Source organism: Physella acuta, unplaced genomic scaffold (genome assembly GCF_028476545.2).
Source record: "Physella acuta isolate Inbredline_101_S28 unplaced genomic scaffold, ASM2847654v3 ptg000456l, whole genome shotgun sequence".
NCBI classification, from domain to species: domain Eukaryota; kingdom Metazoa; phylum Mollusca; class Gastropoda; family Physidae; genus Physella; species Physella acuta.
This window is the reverse complement of record NW_026731975.1, coordinates 507,792-527,718: the sequence shown is the minus strand read 5'-3', so window position 1 is coordinate 527,718 and position 19,927 is coordinate 507,792. Positions and strand designations below refer to the sequence as shown.

Below are 19,927 nucleotides of genomic sequence, written 5' to 3'. Positions count from 1 at the left end.
CAGATAATTTCACGACCTCCTTCGTTTGTTTACTTAGTTAATAAGACAACAACATACTCTGATTAAATGTTTAATAATTTATTATCCAATGTCTTGTCTTGGCTAAAAATGGAGTATCTTATGCAGAGGCGTAGCGACCCTTCCCGGCGCCCGGGGGACAAACTTTCAATTTGGCGCCCCCACCCCCTACCCCCCATATATTTATTATATTTATAATGCAAAACTGCAGCTAAAATGAGTTTTCAATTTTTTTTTTCAACTAATTTTGGCGCCCCCTAGGGTCGGCGCCAGGGGACATATGTACCCCCCCCCGCTACGCCTCTGATCTTATGTACTAAGTCAGTCGGGCGCGAATGTGGATATTTATACTTGACTTATTGCTTTGTGGTCCCTGAGGAGCAAAGGTTTACCGCCCCATCTCACCATCGGTCTCGGTTTTGATTGGCTCACGTAAGCCCGACAGCCTCTAATATCTTTCAGTTTCAAGTGCCTCCGTAAAGAAAGTCTGAAAGAAACACTGTAAGCAGTCCTTGCCTCATGTTCTACTGTCCTCCCCCAGGATGAATATTTAGAGGTGGATATGCTATATATACGAGTACCCCCCCCCCCCCCCCTCCCCTCAGCAGGGCATTCTTCCATATTGTGTCGTCGTACTATCGAAAAACAAAAGTAAATTACTGTCGTAGGTCTAGCGCAGGGGGTCTCCAAACTACGGCCCGCGGGCCGGATGCGGCCCGCGATGTCCTCTCATCCGGCCCGCGGAGATCTTTTTGTCCACGGAAAAACCGTTTGTTGGTGATGGCTGAGGAACTTTGCCCAGAAAAATCAAAGACATGCCTGGAAGAAACTGGCCCCCGAACTGAAATTTGATAGTTAATGCGGCCCTCGGACTGAAAAGTTTGGAGTTCGAATTCCGGGCTCACGTTAGGTGAAGTAAATACGGTTTTTCATAGAACTCGCAACATTATTTCTTCATATTCCGAGGACATAGAAACAGGTAAACTCTACTTCACCTGTCCCATCGACAGTCCGAAAAAGTAGCTACTTTAAATGGGAAATGGTAACCGCGTTGTGTGTCTGTTTACAAACCTAAACCTCACTCATTAAAGACATTACATTCGACGTTTCGACACAAGGCCTTCGTTAGCATTTCAATTTTCGTCAATTGAAAAAAAAAACAACTCTACCTATGTTCTAGGCAGCGGTCAGGTGAGTGATGACGCACTAAAACGCGCGTGCTACGTTCTACGGTTCCTGCTAGCCGGACACTCCGGACTGAGGTACCTGTACTACAAGCTCTACGGTCGGGTGGCGGTTATCGGCTGGAGGGAGAAGGTCACGGCCATTCCGGAGTACAGCTTCCTGCCGGACGAATGGAACGATAGGTCACGTGGTCTGGGCGCGACAGAAACGGTGCCGTTGTCGTCTGGAGCTGAGGAAAATTTGCTGTGCTACGTGTGAGTTGGGTTTCACTTCTGCTGGTGATTGTGTTGATTGTGTGATAAAGTTGTTTCAATGTTGATTTTGGTTCACTTCTGCTGGTGATTGTGTTGATTGGGTGATAATGTTGGTGGTTCAATGTTGATTTTGGTTCACTTCTGGTGGTGATTGTGTTGATTGTGTGATAATGTTGTATCAATGTTGATTTTGGTTCACTTCTGCTGCTGATTGTGTTGATTGTGTGATAATGTTGGTTCAATGTTGATTTTGGTTCACTTCTGCTGGTGATTGTGTTGATTGTGTGATAATGTTGGTTCAATGTTGATTTTGGTTCACTTCTGCTGGTATTTGTGTTGATTGTGTGATAATGTTGTTTCACTGTTGATTTTGGTTCACTGGTATTTGTGTTGATTGTGTGATAATGTTGTATCACTGTTGATTTTGGTTCACTTCTGCTGGTATTTGTGTTGATTGTGTGATGTTGTTTCAATGTTGATTTTGGTTCACTTCTGCTGGTAATTGTGTCGATTGTGTGATCATGTTGGCGGTTCAATGTTGATTTTGGTTCACTTCTGCTGGTGATTGTGTTGATTGGGTGATACTGTTGTTTCAATGTTGATTTTGGTTCACTTCTGCTGGTATTTGTGTTGATTGTGTGATAATGTTGGTGGTTCAATGTTGGTTCCTAACCCGAGTGCTATGTTTGATGTTCCGATTGGGTCTTTGTTAATTCTAAGCTTGATTAGAGTTAAAGTCATTGTGATATGGTTATATACAGGGTTCTTTCAGACATTTGAGGGGGGGGGTATTTGAAACTTCTGGGAGAGGCATTTGAAACTTCCAGGGGGGAGGGGTTAAATTTCAGGAGGGGGGGGGGCTACTTAAAACTTCTGGGGGAGGGGCGTTTGAAACGTCTCCGGGTGTGTTAATGTAACTATTTTCTTCTAAATTTTTCTGTTTCGTCCCGGTTGGGGGTGGGAGGGCGTGAGCGGTGGGGGTGCCCCCAGGGAGATGCTTGAGAAAGAAACTTTGCTTCTGTTACGCCTGATACTAAAACAGAGTGTTACATCACGACCTTTCTTTAGTGGGAGCTTTGTGGTGCCAGGTTGTGATTGTGCAGTACCTTAATTCATGTTTTTCATTGTTTTTAGTTTTTAAATATTTGTTCGTTACTTACCTTTAACCTTTCATTCCTTCCTTACGACGCACATTAAAATTTTTCTAAACCCTATCTCTTCCGCCTGACGCCATTTTGTTTTACTACTCCTTACATTTCATTCCTCCTCTCTTAAAGATTTCACCGAGACCGGTACGAGCACGAGGACATTTTCCTGCACGAGCTGACGCATGGCCTTCACCTTCTCGGGGCCAAGTACGCCATCCCCGGCTTTCAACGAGACCTTGACCGCTTCTTTAAGGCGGCCAATAGGTCTGGACGCTGGTCAAACACATACAGCCTTCAGTCGTCCCAGGAGTACCTGGTAGGTGGGTATGTTAAAGCTGTTGTATTCGTTCTACCCCCTCCCCTTCTACAGCCTTATTGATGGGACCTAGTAGGTGTATGTTAAAGCTGTTGTATTCGTTCTCCCCCCCCCCCCCACCCCACTACAGCCTTATTGATGGGACCTAGTAGGTGTATGTTAAAGCTGTTGTATTCGTTCTCCCCCCCCCCCTTCTACAGCCATCTTGATGGGACCTAGTAGGTGTATGTTAAAGCTGTTGTATTCGTTCTCCCCCCCCTTCTACAGCCATCTTGATGGGACCTAGTAGGTGTATGTTAAAGCTGTTGTATTCGTTCTCCCCCCCCCCCCCCCCCCACCCCACTACAGCCATCCTGATAGGACCTAGTTGGTGTATGTTAAAGCTGTTTTATTCGTTCTCCCCCCCCCCCACCCCCACTACAGCCAACTTGATAGGTCCTGGTAGGTGTTTATATTGAAGCCGTTTTATTATTTGATCAGCATCCCATCTGTTACGTCCAGGTTAGTTTCAGATAAACAACAACGCTTCGTTACTACGTTCACTACTTTTATTCCGTCTCAAATATATACATTCCAGAGCAGCCCTCGTCCTAACCGCTACCAACCAACCCCTGACAACCATTCACTCCAGCTTTTATACCGCATTCGATCTTGGGATAACCATACATAACACACGGGGGTTACTACACAGTAGGGTGAACTCAACTCACACACGCACTCCCCCCTAAGTTCGAGACTATTCTAACCTATTCTAACCTGACCTCAAATGACCCGTAACACCCTCTAATCTAGCTCATATTGATACTCAAACGCCAACCATAACTGCATTTAATATAGTAAAACCAGATAGATCTATAGGATTGTATGGATTCTTTTCGCCTTGCATAGAACTGATCACATTATTTCTTTATATGCCGAGGTCACTGAAACAGGTATACTCTACTTTACCTGCACCATGGAATATCAGGCTTGTAAGGTTTGTTTTTCTCGCCTCGAGAGACGATGGATGAACCTTGTGAAACGAAATCCATTAGGTGAAAATATCGTTCTTGCCTCGAGAGACGATGGATGAACCTTGTGAAACGAAATCCATTAGGTGAAAATATCGTTCTTGCCTCGAGAGACGATGGATGAACCTTGTGAAACGAAATCCATTAGGTGAAAATATCGTTCTTGCCTCGAGAGACGATGGATGAACCTTGTGAAACGAAATCCATTAGGTGAAAATATCGTTCTTGCCTCGAGAGACGATGGATGAACCTTGTGAAACGAAATCCATTAGGTGAAAATATCGTTCTTGCCTCGAGAGACGATGGATGAACCTTGTGAAACGAAATCCATTAGGTGAAAATATCGTTCTTGCCTCGAGAGACGATGGATGAACCTTGTGAAACGAAATCCATTAGGTGAAAATATCGTTCTTGCCTCGAGAGACGATGGATGAACCTTGTGAAACGAAATCCATTAGGTGAAAATATCGTTCTTGCCTCGAGAGACGATGGATGAACCTTGTGAAACGAAATCCATTAGGTGAAAATATCGTTCTTGCCTCGAGAGACGATGGATGAACCTTGTGAAACGAAATCCATTAGGTGAAAATATCGTTCTTGCCTCGAGAGACGATGGATGAACCTTGTGAAACGAAATCCATTAGGTGAAAATATCGTTCTTGCCTCGAGAGACGATGGATGAACCTTGTGAAACGAAATCCATTAGGTGAAAATATCGTTCTTGCCTCGAGAGACAATGGATGAACCTTGTTGAAACGAAATCCATTAGGTGAAAATATCGTTCTCGCCTCGGGAGACAATGGATGAACCTTGTTGAAACGAAATCCATTAGGTGAAAATATCGTTCTCGCCTCGAGAGACAATGGATGAACCTTGTGAAACGAAATCCATTAAGTGAAAATATCGTTCTCGCCTCGAGAGACAATGGATGAACCTTGTGAAACGAAATCCATTAGGTGAAAATATCGTTCTCGCCTCGAGAGACAATGGATGAACCTTGTGAAACGAAATCCATTAGGTGAAAATATCGTTCTCGCCTCGGGAAACAATGGATGAACCTTGTTGAAACGAAATCCATTAGGTGAAAATATCGTTCTCGCCTCGGGAGACAATGGATGAACCTTGTGAAACGAAATCCATTAGGTGAAAATATCGTTCTCGCCTCGAGAGACGATGGATGAACCTTGTGAAACGAAATCCATTAGGTGAAAATATCGTTCTCGCCTCGAGAGAAAATGGATGAACCTTGTGAAACGAAATCCATTAGGTGAAAATATCGTTCTTGCCTCGAGAGAAAATGGATGAACCTTGTGAAACGAAATCCATGAGGTGAAAATATCGTTCTTGCCTCGAGAGACAATGGATGAACCTTGTGAAACGAAATCCATTAGGTGAAAATATCGTTCTCGCCTCGGGAGACGATGGATGAACCTTGTGAAACGAAATCCATTAGGTGAAAATATCGTTCTCGCCTCGGGAGACGATGGATGAACCTTGTTAAACGAAATCCATTAGGTGAAAATATCGTTCTCGCCTCGGGAGACGATGGATGAACCTTGTGAAACGAAATCCATTAGGTGAAAATATCGTTCTCGCCTCGTGAGACAATGGATGAACCTTGTGAAACGAAATCCATTAGGTGAAAATATCGTTCTCGCCTCGGGAGACGATGGATGAACCTTGTGAAACGAAATCCATTAGGTGAAAATATCGTTCTCGCCTCGGGAGATCATGGATGAACCTTGTGAAACGAAATCTATTAGGTGAAAATATCGTTCTCGCCTTGGGAGACAATGGATGAACCTTGTTGAAACGAAATCAATTAGGTCAAAATATCGTTCTTGCCTCGAGAGACAATGGATGAACCTTGTGAAACGAAATCCATTAGGTGAAAATATCGTTCTCGTCTCGAGAGACGATGGATGAACCTTGTGAAACGAAATCCATTAGGTGAAAATATCGTTCTCGCCTCGGGAGACAATGGATGAACCTTGTGAAACGAAATCCATTAGGTGAAAATATCGTTCTCGCCTCGGGAGACGATGGATGAACCTTGTGAAACGAAATCCATTAGGTGAAAATATCGTTCTCGCCTCGGGAGACAATGGATGAACCTTGTGAAACGAAATCCATTAGGTGAAAATATCGTTCTCGCCTCGAGAGACAATGGATGAACCTTGTTGAAACGAAATCCATTAGGTGAAAATATCGTTCTCGCCTCGGGAGACGATGGATGAACCTTGTGAAACGAAATCCATTAGGTGAAAATATCGTTCTCGCCTCGGGAGACAATGGATGAACCTTGTTGAAACGAAATCCATTAGGTGAAAATATCGTTCTCGCCTCGGGAGACAATGGATGAACCTTGTGAAACGAAATCCATTAGGTGAAAATATCGCGCGGGTCCTGACTTGATCTCGGATTCGAATTCGAAGCTTTCTTGCCAAACTTCTGCTAGGCAACGCAGAGGCGTAGCGACCCTTCCCGGGGACAAACTTTCGATTTTCACCCCTCCTCAAGCTTTCGATCTGCACCCCCCCCCCCAAAGATTTCGATTTGCACCCCCCCCCCTCAAACTTTCGATTTGCACCCCCCCTCAAACTTTCGATTTGCAACCCCCTCAAGCTTTCAATTTATTTTTCCAGCCCATTTTGGCGCCCCCTAAGGTCGGCGCCAGGGGACATATGTGCCCCCCCCCTCGCTACGCCTCTGAGGAACTAATTTATCTTTTATTTTTTCCTGAACATGCCCCTAAAGACTTTATGGACACCCTGTGTATATTGTTTAACATACAAAAGCCTTCTTGTCTCTGACGTTCAACCAAACACTACACCCAGTGCCGGCGCCAGGTTATTTAGCGCCCTAGGTAAAACTTATTAAAACGCCCCCTTTCACACACATTAATTACTAAAACATATGTATAACAAAACAATTAATAAAAAGTGTCATATTAATTTATTATCAATTGCATACACGTTATAATTAGACATCAAAATCAAATTTTACTTGCCTCCTTCGTCTCAAAAGTGTGTACTAATTCCTTCAATTCCAGTTTGCAAGCGTAATTACATTTAATTGAAATTGTTGCTAAGTCAACGAGTCTACTTTGTACTTTTCAACAAGCCCCCCCCCCCTAGAAAATTTTAAGTGGACTGAAAAAAAAAGTTCTTGTTGTGTTGGGCTCTCTACAGCTCTCCCAATGAGAGTTCCGAAACGGAACGTACCTATTTTAAGCTTGACTGTCTTTAGTTATAAATGTAGAATGTCTATATTGTGTGATTATGTAACGATTTTTTTTTTTGTTTTTGAAAAATAAAAGGTTATAAATATTATACGTTCCAGCCTAAAATTGTTATATATGAATTCATTAAGGAAAGGGTGAAAAATATGAAAAGACAATTAGATGTTTAATTTACGGCTAAGACTGTATGTCTACTAACATTAAGTATTGCAATCTACAACGGCTACTGATGTATTTGTTTTTTAACTTGATAATGTTAAAAATACCTACCAAACTATTTTGTTTAGAACTTAAAGCTCTAGATAATTTTTACAGTAGCAAATAATAACTTATTGTTGTATTAATATGTAAGTGGTCAACCTAAGGTTCAGGAATTTGAAAGGAATGTAAAGTTAAGCAATGAATTATCTCCCATTTGAAAATCCAAATCCCAAAATTTTATTCAAGGGAAATAACGCACAATAATAGCTAAATTAACAAAGTGTAACTAAGACATGTTTGAAAAACACAATAAAACGCTCTAAATTTTATTACGTAATAATTATATCAAATATTTTATATTAGCTATGTAACCTTGTGAAAACAATATATTTTATCTATTGAATACTTAAGTGTAGGTTTTGTTTTAAAAACGGTAGCTTTATTATAACATACTTCTATTTTATTTTGATGAATGATGACATTCATATTATTGCAGCTGGTTATAGTGCTGAGCACATCAAATTTTGGATCCCCTAAATAAAGGGACGTCGTTTAGAAAATCAAAAACGGGTAACTGTTTCGGACATTGCTAGAATTATTGATTACATATAAAACAAATTACAATTTGACAAAACAAACATTGCGATTAGTTATAAATTCCATCCTATTTTATATTATATATTAATACTTTAAGATTGGTAATATAGATTCCTAAAAAACTAAAGATTTTTCAATTACCTTTCTTTGTAGTGTGTTCCGTACTGAATTGAAATCATCTAACTTACGATAAACTCGACTACTCGATATGCTCTACTACATTCACAACACATATCAAACTTCGATCCCTAAACATAACTAGACTCGATGTTCCAGAACTACGACACCAACTCGTTTAACTTCACCAAGCTCTACAAACGGTACTCCCAATCAACAACGATTTCACTGGACCTACTACTACACTTTAACCGTCAATATAGTTCGATACCTTAATACCACAAGAATCAATACTCCCGAACTTCAGAACTACGATACTTCGTCACCTGCATTCTCATTTCTCTATTACCAATCAAATTCCATTAGACCTCAACTACAAAACAGCCGAATAAAAATTATGACACTTTAACACTTCGGTACTTTATAGGCCTACCTACCAAATCATATCAGCAACAGCCCTCCGCCTTTACTCGTTTAACTTCACCAAGCTCTACAAACGGTACTCCCAATCAACAACGATTTCACTGGACCTACTACTACACTTTAACAGTCAATATAATTCGATACCTTAAAACCACAAGAATCAATGCTCCCGAACTCCCGAACTCCAGAACTACGATACTTCGTCACCTGCATTCTCATTTCTCTATTACCAATCAAATTCCATTAGACCTCAACTACAAAACAGCCGAATAAAAATTATGACACTTTAACACTTCGGTACTTTATAGGCCTACCATGAAATCATATCAGCAACAGCTTCCGCCGTTACTCCCAAATCTAAACGATTCATCAAAACTTACCAAACAAGTACAATACTTTGAACACCCCGTCATTACTAAACTCTGTACACCAGAAAGGATTTCTAATTCAAAGTCAGAGAAAACGAGACTTACATGCCATATTAAAATTAGATAACCTTTTGAAATGTTCGAAATTTAAATAACGAACTTATTTAATCGTTTTCTACATTAATTATGTGACACCAAATTAAAAAGACAAAGTGACTGGTAAAAAGCGCCCCGACCTTTCCAAAATAGAGAGGTGGGGTTGAATTTTCACCATAGTGAATAAATATCGGCCTATATGGACCTAATTTTGGGTTGGGGGTGCAAAATCGATAGTTCGTCCTGGGTGCCGAAATAGATCGCTACTCCTTTATAAAAGTTATAATTATTAGGTACTTTAGGGGTTGGCGTGGTCGAGTCGGTTGCTAAACCGAAAAGTCTCGAGTTTGAACTCTCGGGCAGATGAGGCTCGTTAGCTGGGGACAAAATCAAACAACTGCTGCATTGTAGTGTTCTTGGTTGGACAAAGGCTATGGAAGCAAATCCAAAAAGAAAAGCAGGCTGAAATGGCGCATAACCAGTTGACACGTATACTTAATTGTGGTCGAGTCGGCAAAAGCTCATGGTTGATAAATTCGAAAATAAAAGCCTCGAGTGCAAACCCTCTGGCAGATAAGACTCGATCCCTTCCAACACTAATAATTAAGAACGACGACGAAGAAGAAGAAGATTGGGTACTTTTTGATAAGGGGTCATCCATAAATGACGTCACGCTTTTTTTGACGATTTTTACACAAAAAGCCAGAGCCCCCCCCCCCCTAAAATGACGTCACACCTCAGCCTACAATCCCCCCTCGAAATTGCAGTTGAATTTTTCTTAAAACATCTATATTTTTTCAAAAATCTTGTCTGAACTCTGTCAAAATAGAGTATTTTAATCAATTCCTATTACAATTTATTAAAACAGTTTCTAAAACGTTTTCTAACATTACTTTTTGTTAATGCAAAAATGTGACGTCCCACCATCTGAACCCCCCCCCCCTTCCCCCTCATCACACACCGTCACATAATTACGCCCCCCCCCCCCCTCCCCCCTACGAGTGTGACGTCATTTATGGACGACCCCCTAATAGCTATTAAAAATTTTGCGCCTAGGTAGCGACTACACGAGACTATACCACGTTTAACCAGTGCTTCTTCCAGACTTTTTTCTCCGGGGGGGGGGGGGGGGAACTTGGAATTTTCGGGGGGGGGGGGCGGTAGACTTTCTTCGGGGGGGGGGGGACACTGTTAAAAGTATATATTTTCTATATAAATTATATAAATTTCATTTCGTTCAGGGGGGGGGGGGCGGTAACAAATTTTTGGGGGCTTTCGCCCCCCCCCCCCCCCCAGAAGAGATGCCTGGAAGAAACTGCGTTTAACCAGAGCCTTGTTTCCTCAGGCGGAAGGCGCTCAGATCTTTTATCACGTCAACGCCCACAGCGATCCACCGGATGGAATTCACGGTCCCATTGACACGCCCGAGAAATTTCGAGACTACGATCCGGATCTCTATCGGCTGATTGCGCTCATGTACCCGTGCAACAACACCTACATAGACAGATGCAGATCCAGCCCCGGTAAGTAGATGGCAATTATTTCTACAAGCTGGCACGGGCGTCGATATTACGGAGGATCAGAGGCGTAGCTAGGGCGGGGCGGGGGTGCGGACCGCACCTGGTGTCAACATTTAGGGGGGGGGGGGGGGTGACACCAAGGCAAAGAATTGCCAAATTTTGAGAAGAAAAATGCTTTTTTCCTGTCCCATTAATAATTGTTAGTACAAATTTAGAATTTAGTTATATATATATAAATATAAATATATATATATATATATATATATATATATATATATATATATATATATATATATATATATATATATATATATATATATATATATATATATATATATATATATATATATATATTATCTCTTTGGGGGAGGGACGACACCACGAAGTGCCGCACCTGTGACACCCGACCTAGCGACGCTACTGCCGAGGATTTTGTGAAGTTTTTTTTTTTACAAATGTTCAAAAGGCTTCGAAAATTCGTCTTTAAAAGGAAAATTTTAGGTTATTCCTATTCAAATTGTTTTCCATTCTCCGGAGAGCACAGAGACAAGAAGACATTTTGCCATCGAGCACGATTTGTGGCTACTTAAAACCACGGAAATTCAGCATCTTCGTTTCTAACAGTAGTTATAAATATAATCCGGGAGATCAAAAGTAGGGGGGAGGGTGCGGGTGGGGTACTCATCGGGTGATACCAATCAGGGGTGACACCAATCGAAAAATCGAAATATTTACCGTTAAAGCAATATTTAATCTAGTTAAAAATAATAAAATAGTAGTGGTATGACTGACACCAAACCGAAAATGCAAATATTTGGAGAGGGGGGGGGGGGATTGACACCCTCAGTTGCTGCATCGGTTGTCACCCAACCTGGTGCCGCCAATGCCATAATCCTAAGCCATTCCATAACGCTAAATTTTATACTTCTAACAGTGGGAAAATCTAATAACAACTCAAATGTTTGTGTAGCTTCGGTTAACAACATTATTGTTGGAAGGATAAATAAAACGAACTTTGGGCATTATAAACATTGGTTTGAAGGCACTTTATAACAAAGTGTGAACATTCTGAGGGTATTATAAACATAGGTTCGGCATTCTGAGGGCACTATAAACATTGGTTGGACATCCTGAAGGCACTATAAACATTGGCTGGACATTCTGAGGGCATTATAAACATTGGTTGGACATTCTGAGGGTATTATAAACATAGGTTCGGCATTCTGAGGGCATTATAAACATTGGTTGGACATCCTGAAGGCACTATAAACATTGGTTGGACATTCTAAGGGCCCTATAAACATAGGTTTGGCATTCTGAAAGCACTATAAACATAAGTTGGACATTTTAAGGGCACCATAAACATAGGTTGGATATTAAGTAGACATTGAACATTTAACTTAGACATCGTCTGAACACCATCTATAATATAACGCTGCTGGTAGTGTGTCAGTCCTTCCTTCCTTCCTTCCTTCCGTCATCGCTATAGCTTTTGGAACCATAAAAGTAAACATCGCGCCATGAAGTGCTTTTCAGTGCACCGCAGTGTCTTATTATAAGTATTAGAGTAGGGTTTGTTTATATAGCGGCATAGAGCTATTTTATAATTTCCACTGTTTGTACAATTTTGCATAACGTAAAGAGAATATTAAATACACGCACATTGCTAAAACATATTAAAAGGATCAATGTCAAATATAGTTTTCGTTAATATTCCTAGAAAAAGTGGATACATTTTAATAACATAATAACTGTAGGCTAGAAAAATCAAATGAATTTAACTCTTTTCTACTTTTGACAAAGGAGGTAATTTAAAAATAAATTTAACTCACGCTAATAAAAAAAAATGTGAATGCAAATCTACGGACGTCCTAGAAGGAATTAGTGTTGCAATAATATAATTAGCAAAATGTGAATGCAAATTATGTGGATGTGTAAGAGGAAATTATTGTTAGAAAATTATAATTAGCATGGATTGATAAAAGGCAATCTTTTATTTATTTTATTCACTGAATATAGGCCCTATTGTTTATTACTTATAATTTTTAATCAACTATTCAGCACTATTATAGACGCGGCATCACGTTCATTAGGTGCGCAATGGTTTTAGTTATGAAACTCTATTGTAAATTTTTAAAATTTAAAGTACTGGAAAAAAATGCGTGAATGGATAAAGTGAAATATTGTAGGTAAAACACGGATATTTTAAATACTGCCTATTATTTATACTGTTTTCTAATTATTATTCTATCTTTCGGGTTTTATAGGAGAGGCGTAGCGAGGGGGGCATATGTCCCCGGGTGCCGACCTTAGGGGGCGCCAAAGTGCATTGGAAAAAATTTGCGAGGGGGGGGGGGGGGTGGAAATCGAAAGTTTTAGGGCGGGGGGGGGGGGGGGGAAAGGGATGCAAATCGAAAGTTTGAGGGGGGTGGAAAGGGCGCGATTTTGGCGCTACGGGCTAGACTGTGAGCAATATGCCTTTATGATTGCATTTAAATTGTGTTTATGTTATGAGTGTTGTGTTTGTTTTTTCGTTTTTTTTTTTTTTTGCGTTCGTTTGTGTTGTGTTTAGTTTTGTTCTGGCTGTTCCCAAGTTGGTACATTTAAAAAAGATTTACCGTGGCGGAGCACGGGATGCAGCTAGTAAACATATACGGAGGTAGCACATATGTTTGTATTTCTTTGTAATAATAACAAATGTTATTTATATGTCAAAACATGATATTTCTTTGTACAACCCTGTAATTCTGTGTTACAACATGAAATGTCTGTGGTAAGCCTTAAACATGGTGTTTTTTTTTGTTACATGGCATTTCTCTCTTACAAGGTATTTCTTTGTTACGAGATATTCCTTTGTTACAAGGTATTTCTTTGTTACTAGTTATTTTTGTGTTTCAAAGGATTTTTTTGTAACAAGTTATTTCTTTGTTACATGGTATTTCTTTGTAACAAGGTATTTCTTTGTTACGAGATATTCCTTTGTTACCCGGTATTTCTTTGTTACTAGTTATTTCTGTGTTTCAAAGGATTTTTGGAACACGTTATTTCTTTGTTACAAGGTGTTTCTTGTTTTTAATGTATTTCTTTGTTACGAGATATCCCTTTGTTACACGGTATTTCTGTGTATCTAGTTATTTCTGCGTCGCAAGGAATTTCTTTCTTTGTTACATGATAATTCTTTGTTACAATGTGTTTTCTTTGTTATAGGGTATTTCTTGTTTACACGTTATTTCCTTTGTTTAAGGTATTCCCGTGTAACGAGATACTCCTTTGTTACACGATATATCTATGCTACAAGTTATTCCTGTGTTACAACGAGGTATTTCTTGACAAGTCAGCCAGAGAGTCCTAGCCTAGTCGTTGCGTGACTTTAAAATTTCGTTTCATTACCTTTCTAAGTTGTGCGCAGATTTCTCAACAAGGGCAGGTAACTCTCGCGTTGATGGATGGGCTACCTAACAGGACAAGGGGAAGCTACTGACATCTAAACCAGGAGTCGCTGTGTAACAGCGCTTATGCAACATCAAATAGAATTTTTTTTTGACAGCTGAAGTGGCCCCCTTAACCAGAATATCACGTGACGATGATGAGAATTATAATCCTCGTGAGAAATTGTGCGAAGTGTGGGGTATATAGGCATTCGCCTCACGTACATAGGAGTCTTGTATTGTGAACGGCCCTTTAACAATGGTTTAGCAGAGCCAGGGTTTCTTTCTGTTATTTTTCTCAGGTGGGCTCTTGGAAAATTTCCGTATGGTGGTGGTGGGGGGGGGGGGGGGCACTGGTTAAAGTATATATTTTCAATAATAAATTACGCATTTTTTTTTGTCTGGGATGAGGTGGGCACTCCAAGCTCTCCCCCCCCCCCTCCTCTCTTCCATCGCAGAGACCTTAAAGAAACGCTGCTCAACATCAAGAAAATGTTTAATTTAAATGCGACAATAAAAAAAAAAGCTCTTGTTTGCGGGTGGGGGGGTGGACGAAGTAGTGCGGCTAGCCGAGGTAATTAGTTTGTTAGTTGGTAATCAAGTTGTAATTGTAAAAATCGATTTAAAACTAAATTTTGATAGTTGGAGATTCTATGATTTTTGAATGATATCCCCAGAGCTGGAGAGGGAGCAAGTCCTACAGATGGACTGTGATTTAACGCGGGAATATCAGTTCAAACTTCCCAAGTTTACACCAGGTAAGGAAGGTTATGAGTAGGGTTGCCAGATACCTTTTCCGAAAATACTGGACACCTTTCCATCCTTCCCTTCTCAGGTATGCCGCAAAGCAGAAGAAGGGGGGGGGGGGTAACAGAGTATTATTCATATACTTATCCAGTATTTATATTTATTTTATCCTGGACAGTCTGCTCAAATACTGGACTGTCCAGTTCAAAACTGGACACCTGGCAACCCTAATTATGAGGGAGGGCGTCAGTTTGCCTTGCCATCAGTGTTTCTTCCAGGCATCTCTTCGGGACAAATCGGGGTGGGGGTCTCCGAAGAAAGTCTACCGCCCCCTCCGGTCCCGAACGAAATTGAATTTATATAGAAATATACGTTTAACAGTGTCCGCTCCCCCCGACCCACCCTAAAAATGTTCTGTGGAAAACTTTTTTTTTAAATGGAAGGGCATTTTTTTGTGTGTAGGATGAGTCAGTGGCGTCGCTAGGTCGGGTGTCACCCCCCTCTTTTTTTTCTTTTTTTTTTCGCCTCAGACATGTAATTTACAGCGTCAGTTTGACTTGCATGTTCGCTTTAGTATTACAGTTTTTATCATAGGCTTGTGAGGACGGATACAGATTTACAATAGTAATATTTCTTTCTTACTTGTAGCCTACTTTCATTTATTTAAGATGGTTTACTTATACCAGGGGTCGGCAACCTGCGGCTCGCGAGCCGCATGCGGCTCTTTTGATGCCAAGATGCGGCTCTCCAGCTCCTTGCACAAAAGTAATATTTAAATAATTTAATTTTCAAAACTCATAACAAATATTATAATGTAAAGAAACACAAGTTTAAAAAGAAGAAAAAACTCATCAGAGAACATTGAGAAATATGTGCAGTAGAAAGTATACAGACAGCCGCTTAAGCACCGGGCCCAGCTCTAACATCCGTCCATTGTCCAAGTTTTTTTTAGTTATTAGCTTCCTACTGTTGAGCCGGGTACTGGGCGGTGGGGTACTAGTTCACCCTGCGTTCAGTGGGCTGGAAGTCAGATGATAGCCGAAGAACAGAAGCGACCGATACACGGTAATCAAACCAATATTCAAGCCAGTTGGTCGGAGTTTGCGGTGCTGAAACCTGCCCGACTAACGGGAGACATCTCCTGAGGCCAGTGGTGTCCGTAAAGAAAAAAAAAAAGTTTGCTTCTAAAATGGATTGGGATAGTCCTGTATTTTTATTTTTTTAATACTAATTTCATTATTCCGACAAAACAGGCGTATGTTTTTATATGAATAAATATTATTTCATATATGAAGCTATTTATTTTAAATAACAACTCATATTTATCTACCTAATCCTAATAAAATATAAAATATTGAAAAAAAAAAAAATAGTGGCTCTTTAAAACCTGGGAAATTTTGAAAATTGTAACTTTTGGCTCTTCCGTCTTAAAAGGTTGCCGACCCCTGATACATATTTCTAATACAAAACATCTAAATACTTTTTTAAAAATTTTTTTATCTCTGTAAATTTTGCAGTTGGGTTCATAAGAAACAATGTCAAAGAAATCTTAATTAATTAATCTTACAAGGAAAAAAATCATAAAACAAATTATTAGTTTGCTGCCTTTAGGTAGTCTATAATAAATTTTATATTACTATATTATAAAATTGTAATTTACCATTTTGAAGTAAAATAAAACAATGTAGTAATTTAAAATTGTCATTCATGTAGATATCATTTTTAAAAGTAAAGTTTTTTTCACATGATTTTGTAACACTTTGTGAATTAGGGGATGCATATCTTTGTTGTGTCCCCTGAATTCATTTTTGAGCCTACGCTATTTGAGATGGTGGAAATACGGCATTGATCGAGTAAACTGAGATGGAATAAAACGTGTTTTCGCACATTTCGTTTTCTAGAGAGTCTTAAATTTATAAAAGACAGGAAACAAAAAATAAACCCTAGTACCGAAAAAAAGTTTAGAAATTCAATATGTTAATGTTATAAAAATTGCAAATGCGGAGAACTTTGAAATATAAATATTTTTTTTTACCTACAAGGTTAGGCCTACATTTCTTTTCACTTTTCACTTTTGTGAGAAAAATTTTGGCTATTATTTTTATTTTCGAACAAAAGGGGTCGGCGTGGTCGAGTCGGTAAAACTCATGGTTGCTAAACCGTAGTCTCGAGTTCGAACCTTCGGGCAGATGAGGCTCGTTAGCTGGGGACAGCCACTCTTCTAGGAGAGACAATTCCAACTGCTGGCTTGTGGGTGTTCTTGGTTGGACAAAGGCTATGGAAGCAAATCCAAAAAGAAAAGCAGGCTAAAATCGGAGTCAATGGCCTCAATGGCGTATAACCAGTTGACACGTTATCCTTAATTGTGATGGAGGCGTGGTCGAGTCGGCAAAAAGCTCATGGTTGATAAATTTGAATAAAAAAGGTGTCGAATTCAAACCCTCTGGCAGATAAATCTCGATCCTTTCCAACACTAAAAGATTAAGAACGAAGAAGAAGAACAAAAAATATAAAAATTCTGCTCCCTCATTTCTTGAAGCTCCTTCCTATCTTGCATGTTGTCCAACAAGCAATTTTCTATTAGGTGACGCGCTTTATTTATTCAGATGCGTAGCTAGAGGGAGACGGGTGGTGCGGTCACCCCGGGCGTCGACTCTAAGGGGACTCAAACGGGGTAAGAAAATAATTTAAAAAAAACACATTTTTAGTTGCATTACTGAATGATAAACAGTAGAAGTTTTAAAAAAAAAAGGCTTTCCTGGCTAACTTAACTGTTTTCAATTTTCTGACATCATAATAACAACTGCAATGTGGCGCATATAAGATAGTTCGCCCCTGAATGTGTAGCTACGCCTCTGCATTTATTTTTAGTCAATAATTTTTATATAAATTAATTTACAAAATATCCATTTTCTCTCTGTAAATCTTCTCTTTACACTTAGAGCCTTGCGAAGACAGAAATGGCCATTGTCCAGATTGGGCAGTGAGAGGCGAGTGTCAGGTGAATCCTAGCTACATGCAGAAAGAATGCCGAGTCAGCTGTCATTTGTGTGGTAAAACTTTTTTTTTATACTGCTGGGGTCATCCATAAATGACGTCACGCTTTTTTGGACGATTTTTTTTACCTCCCCCTCCCCCACAAAAAGCCAGACCCCCCCCTCCCCCACAAAAAGCCAGACCCCACCCCCCTAAAATTGCAGTTGAATTTTTCTTAAAACATCGATATTTTTCCAAAAACTTTGTCAACATAGAGTATTTTAATCTATTCTTATATCAATTTATTAAAACAGTTTTCTAAAACGCGAAATAACGGCTAAAACTCGTTTTCTAACATTGCTTTTTATAACTCTAAAGTGTGACGTCACACCATCTGAACTCCCCCTCATCACACACCGTCACAAAATTACGGACCCCCCCCCCTCCCCCTCCCTTCGAGGACGACCCCTTAGATAAGATGGACATCGTGGTAAGAGCGGGTCTAAAACAATACCCTGTCAATTACCCCATGGTGATTAGCTCCTGCCATTACACCTTATCAATTACTCCCCGTGATAATTACCCGTCTCTCACTCGAATAATTTATACAGGCCTACATATTACCGGCAAAGTGGGAAACACGACACTGTTTGGGATGAATACAACTGAAATGAGTCAGTTAGGGTTAGGTTTATTGTAAGGCTTGAACGAGCTGTGATATACAGGGGTGAGGGGCAGTAGCGTAGCGAGGGGGGGGGGGGGGGGTTGGGGGGACATATGTCCCCGGGCGCCGACCTTAGGGGGCGCCAAAATGGGTTGGAAAAATAAATTGAAAGGTTGAGGGGGGTGTAAATCGAAAGTTTGAGGGGGGGGGGGTGCAAATGGAAATCTCGAGGGGGGGGGGGGTGCAAATTGAAAGTTTGAGGGGGGGGGTGCAAATGGAAATATCGAGGGCGGGGTGCAAATCGAAAGTTTGAGGGGGGTGCAAATCGAAATCTTGAGGGGGGGGGTGCAAATCGAAAAGTTTGTCCCCGGGCGCCGGGAAGGGTCGCTACGCCTCTGGTGAGGGGAATTGACCCCTGTCACAACTCAATTAGAGATGGTGTGGCCAGTATAATATATAGTTACCTATAGTTTTTCCACAATTTAAAGATAGTGCATCTGGCTTTTAAAACACAAAACAGCTGTTTTTGACCCACAAATATAATATTTCCCCCGTGTGAAACACTGTTGATAAGAGCCAGCAGACCCGACAAGAAATAACGCAAAAATAGAAGCGTTGGTCGCAAATAGGGTTGCCAGGTGTCCAGTTTTGAACTGGACAGTCCAGTATTTGAGCAGACTGTCAAGGATAAAATAAATATAAATACTGGACAAGTATATGAATAATACTCTGTTACCCCCCCCCCCCCTTCTTCTGCTTTGCGGCATACCTGAGAAGGGAAGGATGGAAAGGTGTCCAGTATTTTCGGAAAAAGGTATCTGGCAACCCTAGTCGCAACATGTATTTACAGGATTTCTGGTGAACTCGAGACTTTCGGGTTAGCTATTATGCTCTTTAGGGATCATTCATAAATAACGTTACGCTTCTATTTGACGATTTTTACCTCAAATCGTCACAAAAAGCCAGCCCCCCCCCCCCTCCTGCCTAAAATAACATTACACCTCAGTCTATACCCCCCTCCCCTCAAAATTGCAGTTGAATTTTTCTTAAAACATCCATGTTTCTCCAAACTGTCAACATAAAGTATTTTAATCAATTTCCATTACAATTTTCTAAAACGCGAAATAACGGCTAAAACTCGTATTCCAACATAGCCTTTTTTTATATTACAAAAGTGTAACGACACACCATCTGACACCCCCCCCCCCCCTCATGACACACCGTCACAAAATTACGGACTCCTCCCTACAAGTGTGACGTCCTTTATGGACGACCCCCTTACCCATAAGTTCCATTATTTGCTTTTGACTGACCATATAATATCCTGTGTACTCAGATAAACCATTGGAAGCGGATCCTACGCCATCGCCCGCTACAACTGGGGCTTGTATTGACAGCAACACACACTGCTCAAGTTGGGCCGACACTGGAGAATGTGACAGAAACCTGGCATATATGAAGGATAAGTGTAGATTCAGCTGTGGGATTTGTTAGGAATGTGTATGCTTGTGTGAGGGAATGTGAGAGAAGCATGTCCTTTTAATGTATGAGGGATAAGTGTAGATTGACTGTGGGATTCGTTAGGGATTTAAGGGAACGTGACCAGTTTCTTCCAGGC

General features: G+C 40.5%; 1 protein-coding gene across 1 annotated transcript; it reads left to right on the top strand.

Moving 5' to 3' along the window:
* The first annotated feature begins 1,050 nt into the window (after window positions 1-1,050).
* LOC131943436 (uncharacterized) lies at window positions 1,051-19,859 on the top strand. Its single transcript, XM_059303564.1, has 7 exons — window positions 1,051-1,060; window positions 1,199-1,457; window positions 2,735-2,921; window positions 10,320-10,497; window positions 14,600-14,680; window positions 17,612-17,722; window positions 19,646-19,859. Exons 1-7 carry the CDS (start codon window positions 1,051-1,053, stop codon window positions 19,801-19,803), a joined length of 984 nt encoding a protein of 327 aa, XP_059159547.1. The 3' UTR covers window positions 19,804-19,859.
* The last annotated feature ends 68 nt before the right edge of the window (window positions 19,860-19,927 follow it).